Source organism: Erithacus rubecula (genome assembly GCF_903797595.1).
Source record: "Erithacus rubecula genome assembly, chromosome: 6".
Taxonomy (NCBI): Eukaryota; Metazoa; Chordata; class Aves; order Passeriformes; family Muscicapidae; genus Erithacus; species Erithacus rubecula.
Window position 1 is genome coordinate 45,792,935 of NC_136688.1, and position 20,992 is coordinate 45,813,926.

At 37.5% G+C, this 20,992-nt stretch overlaps 1 protein-coding gene across 7 annotated transcripts in view; it reads left to right on the forward strand.

Annotated features, from left to right (window-relative positions):
• Positions 1-20,992, forward strand: part of UNC79 (unc-79 homolog, NALCN channel complex subunit) — a 104,618-nt gene that overhangs the window by 61,942 nt on the left and 21,684 nt on the right. For 6 of the 7 annotated variants that reach the window (XM_079308602.1, XM_079308603.1, XM_079308605.1 and 3 more), the window contains 10 exons: positions 3,453-3,569; positions 5,543-5,626; positions 7,291-7,393; positions 9,138-9,278; positions 13,232-13,270; positions 14,206-14,318; positions 14,403-14,488; positions 15,323-15,496; positions 17,081-17,149; positions 17,741-17,851. In XM_079308602.1, the coding sequence (XP_079164728.1) occupies positions 3,453-3,569; positions 5,543-5,626; positions 7,291-7,393; positions 9,138-9,278; positions 13,232-13,270; positions 14,206-14,318; positions 14,403-14,488; positions 15,323-15,496; positions 17,081-17,149; positions 17,741-17,851 (1,037 nt within the window). The remainder of the gene's footprint in view (positions 1-3,452; positions 3,570-5,542; positions 5,627-7,290; positions 7,394-9,137; positions 9,279-13,231; positions 13,271-14,205; positions 14,319-14,402; positions 14,489-15,322; positions 15,497-17,080; positions 17,150-17,740; positions 17,852-20,992) is intronic. The other variant, XM_079308604.1, reaches the window with a different exon arrangement.

Genomic DNA, 20,992 nt, shown 5'->3' on the forward strand with positions numbered 1-20,992 from the left:
AGGGATGTCTGCCTTATTAAAGGAAGAATGTTATTTTAGACATGCTAGTTGAGTACCTCCCCAGTTTTCCCACAAGCATTAAGGCCATGTGCATCTCACAGAGTACATTTGTTGACCACCTTATAATACAGATGTCACTTACTAAAGCAGCTGAAGAGCTGTCTATTAAAATCTATCTCTCTTGCTTTTAGCCTAGTGGTAATTGTTCCTGTAAATTCCAACATCTGAAACTGGGAATTGTGCCTATATGATGTTGAGCCTGCATTCATATGTAAATATTTCTTTCCTCTTTCTGGAAACTTGCCTCATTTCCAACTGCAAAAAGGAATATGAATTCTTCCACTGTATCTCTTGTACATTTAGACTGAAATGGTTTTAATCTTCTACTATGTATCTTTACAGTGCTTTGCATAGTAGGCAATGATCAGGACTGTGAGCACAAGGCACTTCTGTAAGACAAATAGATAATATTAGTTGTATTGCCAGTGCCTGGCCACACAAAGCATACATCTTTGACTGCAATGGGGAGATTTTGCCTTTGGACTTCTCTTTTTCAGTAGAGAATTCTACAGGAGTGGAAAGATTGACTAGATCAGTAGATAACAAATGAAAGGTGTTGGCAGCACTGTATGAAGGTTACTGATCTTTCAATGTGCTTGTTAGGCTTCTTGTAGAAAACCTGCTAGAGGAAGACTTACCCCCTGTCATGGTCTAATCCCAGCCAGCATCCAAGCCCCAGGCAGCTGCTTGCTGATGCTCCCAGCAGCAGGAAAGGGAAAGATAAAACCTGGGAAACTCATGGGTTGGGATAAAGACAGTTTAATAGGGAAAGCAAAACTCATGCATGCAAACAGAGCAAAACAAGGAATTAATTCTCTGCCTCCCATGGACAGGCAGGTGTTCAGCCATCTCCAGGAGAGCAGGGCTCTGCTAGTGTAATGGTGACTTGGGAAGATGAAATCTGTCATTCCAAATGTGTCCCCTCTTCCTCCTTCTTTCACCCACTTTATATACTAAGCATGATGCCACATGTTTTGGAATATCTCCTTGGTCAGTTTGTGTCACTTGTCCCAGCTGTGTCTTCTCCCAACCTTCTTTGCACCTCCAGTCTCCTCACCATCATGGAAAGCAGAAAAGGCTTTGGCTCTGTGCAAGCCCTGCTCAGCAATAACAAAAACATCTCTGTATTATCAACCCTATCTTCAGCACAAATCCAAAACACAGCCCTGTACCAGGCATGGTGTTGAAAATTGACTCTACCCCAGCCCGACCAGCACACCTCCCTTTGCCAGTAGTCAGTCACAGGCATGAAAGGTCACATGCTGGTCGACATTAATCATTCTGGATCCAACACTGTTCAAAGGTTGGCAGTTCTGATTTTTTTGGGGGTTTAGGGTTTTTTTTTGGAGCACTCTGGTGATTTGGATTTTGTTGTTTTTTGGGTTTTTTCTCCTTATTATCATTATTTGAAATCATTGCTGTAATTGAGAAACCAGGTGAATAAACCTGGAAATGCTCAACAGTAGCTGGATTATGTGATATATTAATGACATTTTTAAAATTACAATCACAAAAAGTTTCTAAGAAATATTCAAAGAGATAATTTTCTCTGTTTTGACAGTCATCTGCATTCCAAACAGTCTTGTCAGTTCTAACATTAATTGCTGTTCTTTTATCAGGAAACTATGCTTGATAAAGTGATAAAGCATCTATTTAAAATCATTGCCCTGGGAATGATGGAAATTCTATTTTTCTCTTAATTTGCTGTGAAAGGCAGCTGCAAAATAACTTTTCAAAGTGAAAAATAGAATGGTCTAAGACTGGTTCAATTCTGCAGATTCAGTTATACCAGGACTAATCTGCAGAAATGCTGTACTTGCGCCAAAAAATGGAGTTTACATGCACTTCCAAAGGATAGAACTGGAAAGGAAGTAATGAAGAAAAGCTTAAATACTTAATATATTAAAATAATTTTAGTGCATGTTTTCACTGAAGTATTCATTTTGCTTGTTATTGCTCAAGACTTTTATTTGTTTTGTTTCATTTTTGCGGGAGTATTCTGCTTACTCTAAATTTTAAACTCTGATAGAAAATGAGTAGAGCAAGTTTAGGAGAAGGCACTCGACCCTTCAGAGCTTTCTGAAAGTTGCAGTTTATCCCTTATCTGTACTTCTTTATCACAGTTAACAGTGTGAAATGCTGTGTTTAATTTCACAGTTTAGATGGCTGCTGTTTGAAATTTTAGAATGGAACTACCTGATAGTTTGTGGTCTTTTTAATGTTGAATGTACTTACAGAGGAAATGATCATTCGGAGAAGATTTTACTTTTTTGCTCTTGCTCTGAGGGTCTATGGAGGAAACAACTTAGAGCTATACTTAAGTGAACATTTTAAAAGCTTTCCTTGGTACTTGTGCCAGCAGTTTTACAGGCCTTATTTAAGCAGAGTCTTAAAAGTGTCTTCATGCAGTGAACAATCATTTTAGTTTCAGTGGTGGAAGTATACTGCTCAGGCTCAATTGTCCTAGTGAATGTATTATGCTAGTTCATTTTGAATTTTTTTAATTAATGGAGAAAAAGTGGGAAAGTCAAGAGTTGTGTATGATCTCCTTCTTCCTCAATTTGATTAGAGAAAATATATAGAATCATTTAAGTTGGAAATGAGCTTTAGATCCTTGAGTCCAACCTAACACTGCCAGTCCATCACTACATGTTTCTAAGCACTGCACTGAGATGAACCAGAAGTGTTAAGTCTCCCTTATGATTTTACTTTGAGCATTATCCAGTGACACATATCTCATAACCTGATCTTTTTGATGAAGTAAATTGTTGTATGAATGAAAATTGACTTTTGTTGCTTGACAGCTCTGTGTAATAAAGGGTCTCATCTCCCAGGGCTGCTGCCTTCCCCTTCAGCAGAATGTGCAGGTGCTCTGCCTGAGGGGGGGCTGTGTAGGAGGCAGGTTCAGGTCCTGCCATTCCTGGAGGATGCTGGTGGTACATAGAGGCAGTGAATTTGTTTTTCTGGGGTCAGCATGGGCACAGCAGTCCTCTGTCCTCTGCTGGGAGGAGGCTGAGTTTCCTTCCTTGGTAGGTTGTATGTGAGTGAGATTGGAGTGTGCATTTATGGCCTCTCAGCATTGGAGTTTTGGGGTAGTATCTTAACACTTCCAGGTACCAAATTTTTTTGATCAGCTTTCATAATATTTGGAGGCAAAAAGGCACTGACAGTTGACACATTGAATCCAAGTCTCTTCTGACTGATGGCATTGGGGCCAGAATTGTACCTGTGTAGTTGTATGAAAGGTGCATATTGAATTGAACAAGATCCTTAGAGCAAGCCATCATTGTCATTTCAGTATTTATATCATGCTGGCTTGTAAGATCAGGAAATGAGAGTAGTTCTAAATGTTGTCTGAGCTCCTGAAATCCTTTTGCATTTCTGACTTGCAGCTCAGTTCAGACAAATGAAAAGAGGCTCTTTGGGAGCTCTGACAATGAACCAGCTGATGAAGAGGCAGCTGGAACACCAGTCTAGTGCTCCCCACAATATCAGCACTTGGGATACTGGTGAGCTGCATTTATTGTTCTTTATTTCTATTTCCTAAACCAATTACTGTGTAACAATCCACTTTAAAAAAAAAAAAAAAAAAAAGGGAGTATTTCTATTCTACCATTGCAGATAAGTGATCAGTATCAAATCTAAAGTGAATCTTCATAGAAAGTACAAGATTATCACTTAGTAAGATTTGGAATAGCTACATATTTGGGAGGTAGACCCTCTGATATAGTGTTGTTCCTTTTATTGTGTACATTACTCGGATTATTTCCTGCTCTCATTGAAAGAAATGAAAGTATCACTGTTCATTAGGTATAGGATTTCATCCCTGGTGCATGGAATCATTTGTTTGTGTGTGTGTTTATAGTGGTGTTGGTACACCACAGAATTGTGCCTTATACCAGCCAGTTTTGTTTCTCTTTAAAGAAGCTTTTACCAACTCATGCTGAACACCTGAAGTTTCTGTTTACTCACTGCTTTTCCTTTCAAGATGAATGCAAAGCAATGAAAACTGAAATAAACACTATTTATTTCTGTAAAAAGCACTTTCAGTTGTCCCAAATACATAGTAGAGGCCATTAAACAATAAATTCATTATGATTTATCAAAAATTCTAGATATTTTAGTGTCCATTTTTATATTAGTGACATTACAAAATTGTGCTTCTCAGAAATTTATCAGCAGATCCAGATGCTTCTAGAGAAAGGAATGTTTAAAATATTATATGGAACTTAGCATGCTGCATGAATGTCTTACCATCAGCTCTGGACAGCTGAGTTGAAATTTTTGGTTACTTTAGTCTTCAGCATCAAGTTCCTTCAAACTAAGTTGTGTAGACAAAAGTGGAAGATATGGTGCATAGTTCAGGATTATCCTTTCTGTTCCAGTCTGCTGAATAGCATGCTCAGCATGAGACCCTTAAATCACAAAGGTCACAATTTGCCAGTGCTAAAAAGGGGGGTTTTGTCCTATCAGCAGGTAAGTTTATTTATTGAAGAGACTTAACTGTATCACCTGGTCTCTCAGGCAGGGTTTTAGAGATTTAGAAGTTACTGCATTTGTTCTGCAAGGATCACTTAGCCTGTATTCAAAATGAACAGGTCAATACTCAAAACTGTTCAGAATCTCTGTCTGGTTAATCCTGTTCCAAATCTAGTAGCTTTCTTCACAACATCTATGACTTTTCCCTCCAATATTCAATTCAGTTAAAGGCCTTCAAGCATGGAGAGGCAAAATGAAATGTTCTTTTCTGGAAAGCTTTGCATCTCTCTGTCTCTTATTCAACCACTAGCTTCAAAGTAAAATTTTTTTGGACAGTAGCTTGTTTTTTTTTTTGGTTTTTTTTTTTTCCCCAGGACTAATGCTCAATATGACTGTTTGTCATGTCAATGTCACACCACAATTTTAAGACTCATTGTACTCACACATACCAACTAGGAAGTAGTCTCATCCCATATAAATATTTGATGTGTTTGGTCCATGCATGCCTTATTAATTCATTTTTTTATTACCTGGGTAGGTGTCATGTGTCTCTTCCAATCTTATTTCACACCACTCTTTTCCCAAGCTTGCTATCTGTAAAAAAAATAGTTTTGTGCCTGGCTGCTGTCAGTACAAACTATATCTTCTAGTGTCTTGGTATTTCTAAACACTTGTTTCTTTCTCTTTTTGTGGCTCATATATTCCATATCTTGTAGAATCTGAATGGCTAGCACTTATTTTCCTGCTTAATGACTCTTATCTAAAATGCCTTCATTATTATTAGGTTATCTGTGTCCTTTTTCCTGTATGGACTTCTTTTATCTTTCTGTGCTTAAAAATTAACTTTTTTCTTTGATTTTTTTTTTTTTTAATAGAAGTTTTATTTGTCTTTCTCTTGTTTTAACTATTTAACACTTGTGTTGTTGACTGGTGACAGGTGCTGGACTGATGACAAGTGCTGGATTTGTGGTTCTGGAGACTGAAGTTCTTTCTTTATTCACAGAGCAGATACAGCATGGAAAGAGGTTGTGCAATGTTCCTGTTTGCCTGAACCCAGATTTGGAGGGACCACCCCTGAGAATCAGAGGTTAGTTCAGTGTCTGTCTGACCTGGTCCTCTGCCAAGGCTACCAGGAAGATTTCATGGTTAATATGAAATGGTGCTGAATTTTGTGTTCTATTCAGCTGTTCAAGCCCTCAACTGTCCTGCAGAAAGTATGCAGAGAGTGGCTGAATCTCATTTCTGTGTAAACTCTCCTCACTCACAGCTGAAATACATCCAGACTCTCCTACAGCCCTGCAGTGGGGCAGTGACCTGTCTTCTTTGCCTAAATCATGTTTTTTTCCTGCAGTTCACTGCACAAGAGAGGACATTTTTGAGTAGATAAGTCTTATTCCAACATTGTAGCATGCATTATGGCTGCTTTTAGCATTTGTGTGCTGCAGTGGGGCTTACATATACACAATATGACAGTGAAACTTCTCAAGTCATGGCAGACAGATCTTTATACATCTGAGAGGGGAAGAAAAACGTGGCTACAAAATCTATTCCTATCCCCTGCATTCTGGATGTTGTTCTACATTACTGGAGTGTTCTAGTCTTCCTGAAGTGTCTGTTCATATCCGATAGAACCTTAGGGAGCAATTATAAAGTTCTGAACTATGGATGTAAAATAAATGTTTTCCCTTCCATGCTTCATAAAATGGTTGTTTAAAACCTGCCTTATTCTCATTTCACTCAGCTTATTTTGAGTTCAGAAATTGTGGGAGCTTGTAACTTATTTTGCCTGAGAGCTGACGCTGAATTTTCTTTTTCTGCAGTAACCAGGATTATATGATAATAAATTCCATCTAAACCTTATACAGAGGAACTTCCTCCTATTTCCATAGTTAAATATTATAATGTTAATGTTAGCAGGCTAATGTAACAGGCTAATGTTAACATTAAATCTAAATCTGCAGATTGAAGCAACCAGAAATAAAATTGGCAATGGATTACTTAAACTGTAATTTGGGAAATCAGAACTTGTACAAGTCAAGAGTTTGGATCTTCCATAATACGTAACTTTTCCTAGTGAAATAAGCATCTGTCAGAAATTAGGTGCACAAAAAGTGCCAAGGGCAAAGGGAGCCCCATATGTTGGGATGATCACAGTGGCTGTGCTCTCCGCTGAACAACTCAGCTGTGAAGATAAAGATACTTGTGAAGATTTTCCATGGAAAGCATTTCTGATGATCAGCTCTCTAATGTTCTCAATTCCTTATGAATTATGAATCCTTCTGTCTGTCCTTTCCTGGTTTGTCTCCTGTGGCTCTGTTAGGAATAGACTGATGACCTGGTGTTGAGACACATGAACTTAACTCCTCCTTCATGTAACTGGGAACTATGGGAAGTTAATTCCCAAAATGTCTGGGAGAATACTGCAAATCTTCTGATGTCCAGTCTCATAGCAACTTAAAATCATCTTCTCTACCTAGCAGATACAATTGCATCCAATCTCCTGGATTTTTTGGTTTATGTTGTCCTTTTCCTCAAGTATTTATCTATTTTAATTGATAATTCTAGCTAGTTGGAATAATCTGGCAGAAGCAAGGAATGTGCTATATATGCTTTTATAGACACAATTTGTTTCTTATTTCTAGGCACAGTAAAGCCATTATGGCTATTCTTTAGAAGTCTGCTCATCAAGCATTTTGGATTTCTGTTTGAAGATTCTTACCTTTTTAAAATTCTTTTCCTAATTTCCTTTAGGTGCTACAAAATCTAGTTTGCTGTCAGCACCCAGTATAGTCAGCATGTTTGTACCTGCTCCAGAAGAATTTGCTGATGACCAGCCCATTCTGATGACTGACAAGTAAGTGGAGTTTCTTTCTCCTTTGAAAGAACTAGCTGAACTTCAAATAAAGTATAGATATACTTGATGCAAATACAGAATCCATTCTATCATTTATTTCTATGCTATTTTTTTTTTACCCCAAGGTAAACATTTTTTCTAAATCCTGCTAGCAATATGTGTTTTCAATTCAGTAGGACCTGGATGACTGTGCACAAATGAAATGATGACTCAGGCTATTGTGTGTGCACAGAGGGCAGGGGAAGCATTTTCCACCTTACTTTAAATCAGGGGTGCCTTTTGATCCATCAGAAACCTATTTTTTGTCTTAGGAAAGAAAAAAAAAAAAAGAGAAGTTCCATTTTGGAATTCATTTGGGTTTCTGTTGAAATCAGTAGCTGTTGCTGTGTCATCAACACAGTAATGTAATCTACATAGCAGTTTTAATGCTGGTACTCAGTGATCCTCAGAGCTTTTGCAAACCTGTATTGTTTAGTTAAAATGCCTGTAAAGAGAAGTTAAACAGAATTGTACTCATTTATTAGAGTAGTAAAACAGGCAGCAGGGAGCCATGCATTGATTTGTTCAAAACTTGGGAGGAGGAACAGCAAGTTCCTGTGTGTTCTCAGTCCAGAGGACAGACAGACATGCAAGGATGATCACTGGAGAAAGACAGGGCCATTGTGCAGGCTGTGACAGCTGGTGGACATTATTGTGTGACAAAGTGAAGCATCCCAGAGTTAGTCTGGTCTGTGGCACTTCCCCTGGCTGTTTCACCAAAGCTCAAGAACTGGCTATTAACATATAGACCAGCTGAGTTTGACTTTCATGACTTTGTTGGCACATTTTCTTTTTGTTCAGTAAAAAAGGCAAGAAATTGCCTGTTCAATTCCATTAAGTTAAAAATCTCACAATCTGTTGGAGTCATTTTTAGCAATGGATTGATGAAATTAAGCCAGCTTCTTACTGGGCTGAGATAAGCCAACTTCCCACATTGGTTTGCCTTTTTCATAGGTTGTGAAAGCTTGTATCATCTCTCCCAAATCTGACATCCCATTTATAATTAGGCATATTGGAGCCCTTTTAGACCTTCATCAGTTGTCTTTGAGCATTTCAGGAAGGATAAGTGACTCAGCAGCAAATCTACCCTGGGAAAGGAGATTTATCTGAAATCTAAGGTTCTGTGGCCCTGAGAGGTCTTTTCATTTATTTCTTAATAGCTGTAACTGCTGTGGGAACCAATCACATCATTGTTTTCTAATTGTATAATTTGCTATTCATAATTCATGACTGACAGAAGGGCAATGTGAAATTGTTCCATCTCTTTAAGATCATCTGTGAGTGTCATTGTTTGTGTCTGTGGTGCCTGGGACTCAGCCCAGGCTGCACAGATTGGCTGTGCTCACACTGCTGAGGGCCAGTCCTCACTGCTGCACATTTCTCTTGGATAGGGAAAACTGAGGCAGTCCAATACAGGGAGGGAGCTGGAGTGCAATTACCAGTGAAGAACTCAAACCAAGGCCTGCCCTCTTTCATTTGTCACTACAGAAACAGGCAGTGTAGCTAGTGAGAAGTTCTATTAATCTTTGAAAACTATGGACTGTTACTAATTATAGAAAGATCACAATTACATTATCTTTGTAAAGAAATGTGGAACCATGTACTATGTAATAATACTTTAAAAAGACATAATTATACACAGATCTATGTATAGTAGTGCTTTGTTTGAAGTTTGTTAACATTGGGATTAAAAACTTCCTTGCAGGTGCCATGACTGTGGGGCTGTTCTTGAAGAATATGATGAAGAAACACTTGGCCTGGCCATAGTTGTGCTCTCAACCTTCATTCACCTCAGTCCAGACTTGGCTGCTCCTCTGCTGTTGGACATCATGCAGTCTGTAGGAAGGTAAATCCAGGACTTTCCTCTCTCCAATGAGATTGGAAGAATTTTGTGCCTGGAATTGTGTTTACATAAACTTTAGTATACAAAGGTGTATATTTTAAAACTCTTAAATGAATAACATCTGGTTCTGTCTTCTGTCTTTCTTACTCATCATTTTATAAATTTGTTATGTAACTTCTTCCACTGTCAGTTCAATTTTGGGCAGCTTCTTTGATGCTCTCCCCTTTTACCCTCTAAAGGAAAGGTCCAGCTCAGGAATCTCTTCAGCTTGTCTCACTGTAAGCAGTGATGTAAAGAATAAATACAGATTTTCTACAGTACCCTTATTTATTTACTACCCTATTTTTACCTGAACAGCAATCGTGCAGCAATTCTTAATCTTGGTCCTTGAAAGAAAAGAAAATTCTACTGTTAGTTTTTATTCCTTCTGCTAGTTGCTCCTTAAACTGTTGGGGTTTTTTGGTTTTTTTGGGGTTTTTTTCTGCCTCCTAGTGGTTTTTATACCCCATTTGTCAGAATTTATGCTCTTTTCTACTTTCATTTGGGACAGGACTTCATCTTTTGAAAGAAGCCTTCTCTTTTCTAATAACCTCCCTTGCCTTATTTTCTTCTGCTCTCTTGAAATCTTTCTCAACAGCTAGAGTACCTTGGCCCTGCATTTGCAGTTTAATGCTCATAAACAGATTCTGTGCTTCTTACAAAAATTCAGTTCTCTTGGCTCCCCCTTGTTGCTGCCTTGACAGAATTTTTCACTTTTATGTGGTTCCTGCTTTAGAAGTTATGCAGAAATGTAGTCAGATTTTCTGAACTTTGCTCCTGGAAGAGAGTTGACTCCTATGTATGATCATTCATAAGCATACCTGATGCTCTTCAGACTTTTCAACCATATTTTGCATTCTGGGTGAAAATTTGCATTGCTTTATAAGGGCTTCCAAACCAGCTGCTGTATGAAATTGCCTCTGAGAAAGTCTTCAACATTTGCTGCTATTATTTTTCTCTTGTTGCTTTTGCCCAGTGTGCATGGGATAATTAAGATGTGCCATTAGCATTGAGTTGTGTTTGGTTGCTGTCTTGGCCACTTGCACAAATTCTTGCCTCAGAGGTGGGATGGATGTGGTGGGGTGTTCCAGAATCAATTTCTGAGCAGCACAGAAACATGGCACAGCTCTCCTCCTCCACGTTCCTTTTGGTGGCTGAAGTTCAAATTGTTTGACTGTGGCTTCTGCACAGCCCTGCTTCTCCACTATGTCCCAGTTCCACTTAAACACAGCAGCTCTTCAAGCCCTCCATTTCCATTAATTGCAAGGCTGCAGTTCCCTGCTGTCATTGCAAATTAACTCTGATGGAGGCAGAGTTTCTGGTCTAGATGGATGCTGCCCATTCTGTGTGACTCTTGTAAACTGCAGTCACAGAGGGTAAATAATTTGGAAAATGAATTATCAAGGAATGAGGGATAAGGGGCTAACTTCATCTGTGTTTTGAGGGGCAAATGCTGCATCTTTAGAGTGAGATAGCTGATTATTTTAGAGCAGCAGATGACAGTGCAGTATGGGGTATTTCTGGTAAATGTCTTGTCTTGTTCCTGCTGGTTGTATTTTTCACAAATTCTAGGTCCAATAAGAGTCTCCCTACAAAGGAATTACTTTAAAAATATGCAAAATAAATAGTATATATAGGCAGAGAGGCATTCAGGTGCCTCCTATATATACACACACCCTGCTCTGTCTTTCATCAAGTGGAGCCATATATATATATTTGTACCTCCAAATACCCATCTAACAGCAGAAGTGAAAATAAATAAGACTTCTTTGCATTTTTATTCTTATGAATAAAGTAACTCCTTTCATGCATAGAAGACTAAATAGTGAGTTAGGAAGTCCAAGGTCTTTCAGAACATCTAAACAACACACAGAAAGATTTTCAAAAGATTTTTGGGTACCCACAGGCACAGATAGGCATAGGGGTTTTCAGAAAGTAAAAAATTTCTGGGTTCAAGTTACTGACAATTAAAGTGTTTCTAAGACCCTGACATGCATTTAAGTTTATGATCTGCTTCCTGAGCCAAGATTTTTGACTTGATGATTCTTATTTAACTGATTTCCAGTGATCTTTCCAAGCATTAAAGCTGTGTTTGAAAGTTACATTTAGACTTGAGTTAGTGAGGAGCTGTGAAAAGCTTAACTTCTGTTACTGACATGTACAGATTTGAACACATCCATTTCCTGTTCTGCTTTGTGGTCTGCAAAGTGGAGGTAATGATGAGAGTTCATGGCATTTGAGCAATAAAATATTTAGAGTAGTAATGATAAATATATACAGACCGTACATTTCAGGAAGTTTCAGATGTTCCCAAGTGTTTACTGTAGTTCATGTCAGGTGAAGTTTTTCCAAAGTTAGAAACCTAGTGTTTTGTTTGTCATAAAACCCATGCTTGCATTGTCACATTCAAAAGGAGAGCAAACCTTAGACTTTGATTTCTTTTAGGAAAAAGATTTTACATTGTTATGTTTCTGTACTTCAGTAGATTTTTGAAAATAGGTATCATGTCCATTGGGTATGTGATTGGTCTCATTGCACTCTGCAGAAACCCTTGTGTACCTTAATGTAAGATGATGCTACAGTTATTCCAGAATAAAAGCTTGTATTTCTTGATGGTAGCTTCAGACCTTTCTCACCCAGAATTAGCTTTGTATACCAGAAATAATATGGTGTATTTTAGTCTGGATTCCTCTGAACAATACTGGAGTCAGGAACTCTAATGTGTTTTAATGATTTACAGTAGAACAACTGAAGAGAATATAATCTTTAATCCCCTGCACCATCAAGTTTGAGATTGGTGCATTTTGGAAGTATGCTGTGTCCCCAGCTTGTCATGCATAATCATGAAAATCACCATAATTTTGGTTCACACTGTTGCATTTGACTGAGCTGCCTTAGGGTCCTTTTTGGATTTTATTGTGTTGATTAGGAGGAAATTGTCTTCAGAACAGGGGGTGACCAAGGATGAGCAACAGCTAAATCCAGGATGAAAGGATCCTGAATCCAAAAAATCCCATTGAAGATTAGATATAAAATGGTATAGCTCTATGAACTTTTCCCTTAGACTTATCAACTTATACCATCTGAAATACTGATTTGCAGCAGATTAAAGTAAAAATTTTATGGTATTTTGTATATAAGGGATACTTCCAGTGTCCATTTTTATGTTGGCTTTACAGTGTACAGCTTTTTAGTGGCTTTTGGTATTAAAGGTGTTTTGCTTTGGTATTGTAAGCCTTGATTGTATTAATTTACGTGTACTGCATATTGAAGTGCATAATTTTACTTTAAGATTGTTCAGTATTTTCACCACCAAATGCCCATACTTGGCTTTAAAGTCTATATTTAGATACTAAAATAAATGACCTGATTTTTGAGAATTCAGTAGTTCTGATCTGACTTTGGAAGAGCTTGTAGGTAATTAGTGTTTTTTGAAATGAGGCTAGTTATTTAGGTGTCAATATCTGGAACTAGAGGCCCCAATTTAGACAGCCAATGAAAGAATTTTTGCTTAGACTGTGTTGCTGCATTAATCAGAAACGATTCAGCCAGTAGGCAGCTTCTGGCAAACTTTTTTTCTCTCTAAAAAAAAGTTAGTTATCCATGATGTACTGTAGGGCTGAAACATTACTTCATTATCTTTGTGCTACTAGAGTGAGGCAAGATATATCTTTAGAGGAGTTGAGCATCAATGAGCCTGCAAGACTCAATAGTTTATGTCAAGCAAAAAACCATGATTTTTCTGAATTTAGATGCTCTTCAGAAGATCTTTCTGGTAACATTTTATATGATCTCTAAAATTTGTGTATATTATTTATATAAAATGCTGGTTTATGGGCTTACTTAAAAATGAAATATGCATACACACACAGGCCAAAAGCATATGAGCTTCAATTTATTTTTTATTTTTATTCCAGGTTGGCATCAAGTACCACTTTTTCTAATCAAGCAGAAAGGTATGGTAGCAAATGATACCTTGACATAAATGAAACAGACAATCTAAAGCATCATCTTCCCTGACCCTGAAATCAGCTAAATTTTACTTTAAAAAAACATTTATACTTTGCGAGTAAAAGGAAAAAAACTGCCTTTTCCACTTGTTTGAAATATCTTGTATTTTCTGGAGATGAACAGGAGCCCACATTCATATGTGTTAAATCTGGAAAAAATCAGATTCAGATGCTGTTTGGCCTTCACAATTTCAGTGCAGCTTTTTCTAACTGATTCTGTGTTCAGTATTTGTCTTGATAAACTATCTCCATACATTTATTCAAGTGAATCATCCTTGGCCATGGAGAATCCCTGGTAGTGATGCCTCATTATGTAAATCAGATGCTGAATAAGATAAATTAATTTTGTGAAACTGTAAAGCATGTTAAGATGTGCAGTTGATGACTAAATAGATAATTCTTAGGCTTTTAAAATTAAACCATTTATTTATGAATGATTAGGGAGTACTTCATCTTTTGAAGGAAACTGCAAGAGGCAAATAAAGATGGTTTTGTTTACCTGTTGTTCATGTGTTTTATGAAAAGCCAGAAACCTTATTCTGTGTCACTGAAATACACAACAGGATTATCTTTTAAATTCGGATGACTCACAAATAAAACTACATGGAGAATCAGGAAAAATACAGCTATTTATTGAGACAAATACTTTAAGTATATGTATGTAATTTTTAAATCTATTCATAGTTGAGCTCAAGTCATAAAATCAACATACTGCACTTTTTTCCAGAATCAGGACACTTCTGGTTTTGAGTGTCTCACTCATAACTAAACACTTCTATAGTTAAAAAGCATAGCATCATCTTTATTTTCTCCATGTAGTCAGCTATGACAAGTGTTTAATCTGCAATGCAATTTGTTTCTTCTTTTCCCTTCATTTTCAGCATGATGATCCCTGGAAATGCTGCAGGTGTGGCCAAGCAGTTCCTCCGTTGTGTATTCCACCAGCTGGCTCCCAATGGCATCTTCCCTCAGCTCTTCCAGAGCATTATTAAAGGTAATGTGCAATACCTGAGTGCTTTTCTGACCCTCAGTTTTCCCTGTATGAACAGCCAGTGCGAAAATGTCATTCAAATTTCAGATGGAAGCTTTTTACGGACCTTAGCCACGTCTCTGATGGACTTCAGCGAGCTGAGTTCCATTGCTGCTCTGAGCCAGCTCTTAGAGGTATGCTGACAATTGGCTGTGTTAGTGATGCTAATTTATTGGCATTATCAGGGTCATTTCTCCTCATTCGAGTTCAAACTTGCTTCATCAAAAACACTGATTTTTTGTTCTGTACTCCTGGAAGTAATTAGCTGTCCTCACCACTAGTAGTGTGACCCATTCCTTTCCCAAGCACTATTTTTGTTTTTCAGGAACATTTCTCCTCATGCATCTCAGTTCTCCCTCTTCATTTTATCTGATGTCAGTTTCTCTTAAGTATTCCAAAAATCTATTGCCTGCCTTTGATTGGCTGCCTTCTATGCAGCTGGCTTTTTTTCTACTGTACCATTTTCCTCCTGCTAGAACTAGTCACTTGCATGTATCCTGCTCTTCCAAGAACTTGCCAATTGTCTCATACAAGATGTTGGCATCACATTAAAACTTCTCCATGTCTATTCAGGCCTCACCCTAGGATAGAAGCCACAAAAGCATTCATGATCTATGAAACATTAGTGAACATATTTTCTTTAAAACTGTCTGAAGGAAAACATGAAAAATCTGCTGCTGAATACTTTGAGTTTTGCTTTTTCTACTGCCATGCCAGTCTAAGCAGATTATGAGTTAGGACCCTGCTTATAACGTTTTGGCTCAAAATCTTTTGATCAGTACTTTAGGAACTGCTGGAATAACTTTCACATACGTAGCTCAGATTTCCAGCACAATACTGTCATTAGCATAATAGAAAAGGATTGCAGTATTTGGTTTCAACAAATTAACCTCAGCACTTCCAAATACCGTGTCAGGGACCATTTCTGCATGTGTCTGATTGTTCACAGTTCTGGTTTCGTTTCCCAGGGTTTAAACAACAAAAAGAATTTGCCAGCAGGGGGTGCGATGCTTCGCTGTTTGGAAAACATCGCTACCTTTATGGAAGCCTTGCCGATGGATTCCCCCAGCAACCTCTGGACCACAATCAGTAATCAGTTTCAGACCTTCCTTACTAAACTCCCATGTGTTTTGCCCTTGAAGGTATGATGTGTGGCCATCTGAAACAAGCTATATTGCCATTGGTCAGGATGTGCTGGAATTGTGCAAAAACTGTGGATAACCAGTCGGGGTGGGTTGTTGTGAATGTTTCCTAATGATTCAGCTAATGTTTCCAGAGCAGTAGATTTATTTCATCTCTGATCCATCCCTTTAATTATGTTTTCCATGGATAACAACAGCAACTCTGGCCGGGGTGCTTTCCACTTCTTTCTTGGCATTTTTCCTTTGTGTTTTCTGTGCCCTGTCTCTGTCAGATTAGAATACTACATTTGAGAGAGTTACTATTTAGATAATGAAAATCCATCTGATTTTAACTGTTAAAACTAAATAAAGCTCTAAAGAAGAGCAGCTAATTTGCTAAAAGTACACAGTAGTCAGGCAGAAAGATCTGAGACTACTGGGACTTCAGCTTAGCCTATTTACAGTCTGACCAGGTTGTAGTTTTGATTGTAATAGAGTATTGTTACAGAAACTGAATCCAGAGGCTCTGGGCTCTTATTTCTGAGTGCTCAGATCTTATCTCCTGATGTGTATATTTCAGCAAATGCAGTAAAAACTTCTGAGTCTTTCCAGTAAACTCCAGTAAATTACATGGAATTCTGATATACTTACACTATTTCCTATGAAACCCAGTGGTAATTTCTTCTATACAAAGCATTGTTGTTCCCTATATGCTGAGGGATCCAAAATCTAAATCTGTGACTGATAACATTGTCTTTTAAACTGGTTGTCAGCACCTGGTTACATGAATGATATTAAATCCCTTGGCACTATTATGCAATAGTCAGATCTTGAAACATCTTTAGATTTTTGGCAAATTGTGGCATTATCCTTCAGCACTTACTAAGACATAGGCAATAACCATTCCCTCTGTGTACTAGCCACCCCAATGTGCTGCATCTTTTGTAACTGAAATAAATAGAAAGAAGTTAATTAGATCTTAGTGCTTCCAACTGCATATCCATCATTCACGGATTTTTTTGGTGGAGTGTTTACTCTGATTTCCCTTCTATTCATCTGAGATATTATCAGTGATACAAGTAAAGCAATTGCTTGCTCCTGAGCTTTAAATCCCCTGTTCTTTTCTTTAGGGTGTTAGGGGATACTTTGATATTCTAGAGGTTTACAGCAGGGGTGAGGCAAGACAATGGATTGATGCTGAAAAGTACATTCAGTGCTGTAACCTGTGTGATTTACTTGAAATAAAGATCACATCATAAGGAACAACTTAAGGAATCTGAAACAGCTGCTGCCAGGCCATATTCCAATGTCACAGGTTGTGAGATGTCTTGAGATGTAAGGGAAAATATCATAGTCCAGGACAAGCACAGAAATATAAAATAAGGTAGTTATGCACCTATGCTGTGGTATGTTACCACTGACAGGGTATGACTGGGATATGACTGTGTTCAATAATAAGCCAGTTTAGAGAAATTTAGAAAATCAATTATCAGGGATCATTTTTCAGACTTTGCTTGTAAGTTATTCATAGCTGCTAAGCAAGATCTGTACACAGAAAGGTACTAACTTATTTTCTTTTTCTTTTCTGCCTTGAAATGTGTTCAGTGTTCTTTAGACTCTAGTTTAAGAATCATGATTTGCCTGTTGAAGATACCTACCACTAGTGCCACCAGGGTAAGTTCCAAGAAGACAAAATTCTATTGTCTCAGATTTAGCCAGCCTGTGCAATTGTATGAATGTGTTCATATCCCCTGGCTAGGAAAGTATTATATGTAAGCATAAAATTGTGCAGTCCAATACTGCTTGGAGAATGATAAGAGTTTTGGAATCTAGGTTACAGTAAAGTGGGGGTAGAATTACATTCCTGTGTGGGTGTGAATGTATGTCTTCTTAAAGATTTGATTCTCTTTTTATTTCACCTCCTCTATTTTTTTCTTAAAAAAAAAAAAAAAAAAAGAGTAATGAGCTTCCTTAGACGTTTTTCAGTACAATTCCACTGAAGTCAACGAAGTTTTCCTGCATAAACTATACAGAATGTCTTATAAACACTGTGTCACAAGTGAAACTATTTTCTAACTGTTTGTTTCTAGTTTCTGACAAAAGCATGAAGGCATATGATACAGCTGTTTGACCAAAGCAGTGTGAATCCCAGGCAGATAGCCTCTGAGCTAAAAATGCTGTTCCATTCAGGCATTTCAGAGTTGGAATGCTCCTTTGCTTTTTTGGGCAACAAGTTATTGATTTCTGTAACACATGTCATTGCAGAGTCTTCTGGAACCTTTTTCAAAATTGCTAAGTTTTGTAATTCAGAATGCTGTCTTCACTCTGGCCTACTTGGTGGAGCTGTGTGGTTTGTGCTACCGAGCCTTCACAAAGGTAACAGTGGCATTATCTTCCTTCAGGGACAACTGAAAATAGGACAAAGTCGTGCTTCCCACAAGCAGGTTGGAAGTAAAGATGGAATCAGTGTCAAGTTCCAGGGATGTCGACAGTTTTAATGCAGTTTGGTTCACCAAGTAGTGATCATGGTTCAGTGCCTTTTAATAATGCTGAGTTTTGCATCCACAGTAAAGACACAAGTGGTGGGAACCTGCTGCAAATGTTGCTCAGAAAAGTATTTTGATGTGATTTTGGGTATTGGACATTTTTTTCTCATGTTGAGAGGATACCTGGTATTCATGCATCACTTAAAATATCTGTACAGTCGTATCTTTACTGGAGCACAAGTTTAGCTATTTAACTTGTGAGTAAAATCTTAAGTATTCCTGGTAGTGCCTTTGAGAGCACAGCTGTGAGGGGAGGCAGTAGACAAGTAACTAAAATAGAAGACTCCAAGTTAGGAGCTTTCCATCTTATGTACTGTTCATTCTGTATTGAATATTTTCCTTTGGCATGCATGGCTGTTGCAGTGTAAAAAACAGAACAGTATATGTACACTTTAAAAAAGTTTTAAAGACTCTTGGATGGAAGTTATGGTGTACAAATAACAGTTATTACTTGGGTTCATTTTTGTAGCTATCAGTGAGAAGTTTAACAACAAAAAAGCAATTGAACCTAAGGTCATATGTACTCCATTAAGTAGATTGTCAAGGTACTGAAAAATGTTGCCTTTGCCACTAAGTGCACTGTTTTCCATCCTTGATACATTTGTCAGAACAGTAATTAATCCTAAGGAAACATTCTGTCATAAATAGCTACCTGATTTCTGTTTTGATAATGTACAAATGGAACATGCATTGTTTGAGTCTTGTTAAGACTTAAAATATCACTGTACAAACAGTGAAGAAATGATAAAAGCAATGAAACTCTCCCAGAAAAACTGCACCACAAGAAAATAAGAAATATTTTTACAAAATGTAATGGTTTGAAGCATTAAATGGAAATTAACAGTATGTTTAATGACAGCAAGTAAGTTCTAGCTTTTTGTCTTATTTGAAAGAGAAGAGTTTATGCAATGGAGTAATTCTAAATACAGAAGAGTTTACCTAGCTTTTGGAATTATTTTGAGTTATACCCATAGTTAAGATTTTGGGCAAGGCAAAGTAAGTAAATTGTTAACTTTAATAGTGCTTTTTTTCCTTGAAACAGAAAAGCCTCATTTAAAACTGAAGCAGAGATACCCCTTTTGCAATTGTGGTCTTATCAGAGTGCTTCAAATATCTGCTAAAGCAAATTGTGAACTGCAGGAAATCTTTCACTTTCCTTAGGCTCTGCAGTTTCAGAAAAATGTAATTAAAACCATGGTATTAGAAAACCCACACGTGTCTCTTGCATGCTTCCTGGTTGATTGTTCTATTAATATAGTGAGGACTTAATTGCACACAGTAAGCTTGGATTACAGTGCTTGGTAAAATCTTTTTGATTTAGTTTAATGCAACCTGATGACCCAGAAATGGAAGCATTAGTGAATGTTCTGCATTGTATAGCGACAAAATAATTAATTTAGTGGAACTCCACACTACATTATCTTTGTTATTTCTGAAAGCTTACCACAGTTTTGCCTTAGAAGTGTCAAATTGATGACTGCTGTTAGAAAAAACACCAAATCAGTTATGATGCTGTGTGTCTCTGCAGCAGAAATCACTGCAGATAAATAAGAGTGCTGTGGTAGAGGACCACATAGAAGTGAATTCCAGAAGGAATATAATTGTGAGCATTGAAACTATTCAAATATAATTGCTTGTTTTGCTACTTTGAGTGTGCTGACTGGAACAAAACACCAACTTTCAGCTAAGCTGTGGAGAATTCTTGTCTTTTCAAAGAGCAAGCTACTCCAACATGCACTTTGTAGAGGTCAGTGCTGTACAACCACTCCAGACCTTTTTTTACTCCAACATTTTCCTAATACCCCTTGGCAGGAATGTCTGAGTTTCTCTTGTCTTGGAGCCTGAAGACTCATGTCAATCTGATATTTCCTTGTCTGAGTTTCTGTTCCAGGTCAGCAATTTGGTTTTTTCAGTGCCTTTGGAACTCTCAGTTGAGAGTACCATCTCTGCTGTGGATTGTAATCTTCTTATCTTTAGTTTTCCTTTCAAGGTCTTAAGGTCCTAAATGGACACTTTCTGACTTTCTTATCTCTTACAGATGTAGAAGCTTGAACCTAAACTTAGCCTTTTGCTAGTGTTCTGTTGTCCCTGACTAAGTAAATGCAGAATGCCACATGATTTTTCTGTTGATTTTTTAAAAGAATATTAAGAGGCAAATTATCAGTATTTTTAATTACTGTAGTAGCAGCAGCAATAAAATAAAGATTTCTACGTTATACTGGCTTACTTGTAGGATAGAAATCTTCATTAAAGATCCAAATTTACTGTTATTACTAAAATTGGACCTTGAGGTAGTACTAGTACTTCAGTACTTTCATGTTCTACATTGACATGTGGTTAGTCACAATTGAAAGGTTGCAAAGCCGTTTTCTAACAGGGATGCATAGATATTTGAGAGAGTTAATTTGGCTGATCGGTGGCTGAAGTGACACTTCTGGTACCAGATGTATACATGTGGATCCTCTGGGTGTTATTCTCAAGAAAAAATGGCTTTGTGGCAGAATATAAAGTTTATACATATTTATCACCAGCAGGATGATAGGAATAAGTAGACTTGGATAGGAAGGATACCCCGAGCCATTGACTTACATGTCATCACTCCTGATTTGCAGTGCAGGAAGCAAGAGGTCAGATGTCAAAAAACTATTTTGCCTGATTCTGTTCAGTCTCTCTTCACTGCATGTGCTTAACAAACTTTAAGAGTTTAGACTGTGAGATAGGAAGCTTCTTTGAGAAAGAGGCAATTAGCTGTTGTATTATTACTAAAGCCAAGAAAGACTGGGATTCATGAAGCCTATGTTTCCTTTCCAGTATTCTGACAAACTAACTTATTATGGCCCAATTATATCCTGTACAGCACAGATGTTGGTATGTAAAATAGCTGCTTTTGAAAGAATTATGTCTTCCTTATTTTTTAGTATGGGTAGTCTACTGGACTGGGTTACTGCTAGGAACTTCTGTCCACTCTTTG